The 1,601-nt window shown below is 45.6% G+C and overlaps 1 protein-coding gene across 1 annotated transcript; it reads right to left on the bottom strand.

The window, feature by feature from the left end:
• Positions 1-1,154: 1,154 nt before the first annotated feature.
• Positions 1,155-1,445, bottom strand: SARC_15739 (hypothetical protein; the record flags this gene model as incomplete). The annotated part of the gene is made up of 1 exon (XM_014290147.1): positions 1,155-1,445. A coding segment is annotated over one exon (291 nt), but the record flags the coding sequence as incomplete, so codon positions are not given.
• Positions 1,446-1,601: the final 156 nt, after the last annotated feature.

Raw genomic sequence — 1,601 nt, 5'->3', positions numbered from 1 at the left:
TGTGTGTGCGTGTGTCTGTGTGTGTGTGTGTCTGTAACAGTCGCAAATCCCTACCTGTGCTTTGGGTCGCATCCTCTCGGCCACGTACGCAATCTTATCCTCCGCATCGTTGAAGCTGAACCCCTTGAACATTGCATCTGTATAAACAGGGCCATGCACCTCCTTGTCCACAGAGATGGTGCACATTAAATCGTCGTAGCCCCATACGTCAATCCTGTATTCACCCTAAGCACGTGCAAGTGGGGAGTATGCACAAGGTGATCATATTTTAAGTATGCTGCAGCCGAATCCTCTGGCTATCTACTTCGGCGAAGTGAAGTTTATGTGAACAAGGCCAGATTGAAGACCGGCTTCCATATATATATATATATATAATCCTCCTGGGACTGGGTATGAAATCGAGCCCGGGTATCTACACGGAATTAGTAGTACCAATGGATGCTTGCACAAGAAACACGATAAAACAGACAGAAAGGCCATACACCGAAAACCGGGACGAATACGCGACGCAGGCAAGGTACCAATCCTACCACGCAACAACCGTCAGGTGCAATCTGTCCCAGCCCCCTGCACCCCAAAAAAATGTACTTTGGACATCAACATTTACGGCCGTACAACGCCTGGATGACAGGGCAACACAACATCTGGACATGGAGCAAGGCAGCGCCTGCAACCAGGGCAACACACACAGGCTGAATACACAGCGATCTATCGTCTAAATATAGCACAACGTGATATCTACATAGAGAGTAAAGTAACCAACCAGAGCAACATACACAGGTTGAATACACAGTGATCTATCGTCTAAATATAGCACAACGTGATATCTACATAGAGAGTAAAGTAACCAACCAGAGCAACATACACAGGCTGAATACACAGCGACCTATCGTCTAAATATAGCATAACGTGATATTTACACAAAGAGTAAAGTAACAGCCGGATTTTAGAGTACGGGCCAGACCTGAGACTAACGTCACACCGAAAGAAACAGAACCACACCGTCTGGTTATGGAGCCATGCAGCATGCAACTCCCAAGCATCACGACATCTAGACATAGACCAACACCACACCAGGATCTACGGTCGCGCGCAAGATCTAATCATCTGAGTAAAGCAGGCTATATAAAAACTGAAGATAACGTAACACAATACTATAAATAGAACGCCCGAAACAATTTCGCATTCACCTTGTCCTTGTCGACCAGCGCGAGTGTAGCCTTGGCCTTTCCGCTGCGCGAGTGCGTTGTCATGACAACGTCCTTGCTGATCTCCACAGGGAGTGCCACCACCTCGAAGCCAACCCCATCATCATCGACAGCTGTCTTGATGTACGTAGCCTCGAATTTGCGCGTGGTTGAGTTGTACGGGTCCGTTTGGGTACGCTGAGCGGTGACGGCTGCGTGTGCGTTATGCGTTGGGATATACAGCACTTGTCCAAATTGCTATATGCAAAATGAAATTAAAAGGGTTTGCAGTCAAGATATCGTAGATAGTCAATATATTATTGGATCGTGGATGTGTTTATATGAATGCATAAGAACACTAATATATACATATATATATATATATATATATATATATGTGTGTGTGTGTTTATA

This window comes from Sphaeroforma arctica (assembly GCF_001186125.1).
Source record: "Sphaeroforma arctica JP610 unplaced genomic scaffold supercont1.6641, whole genome shotgun sequence".
Classification (NCBI taxonomy): domain Eukaryota; class Ichthyosporea; order Ichthyophonida; genus Sphaeroforma; species Sphaeroforma arctica.
Note: the sequence above shows the minus strand (reverse complement) of the source record. Positions and strands in the feature narration are given on the sequence as shown.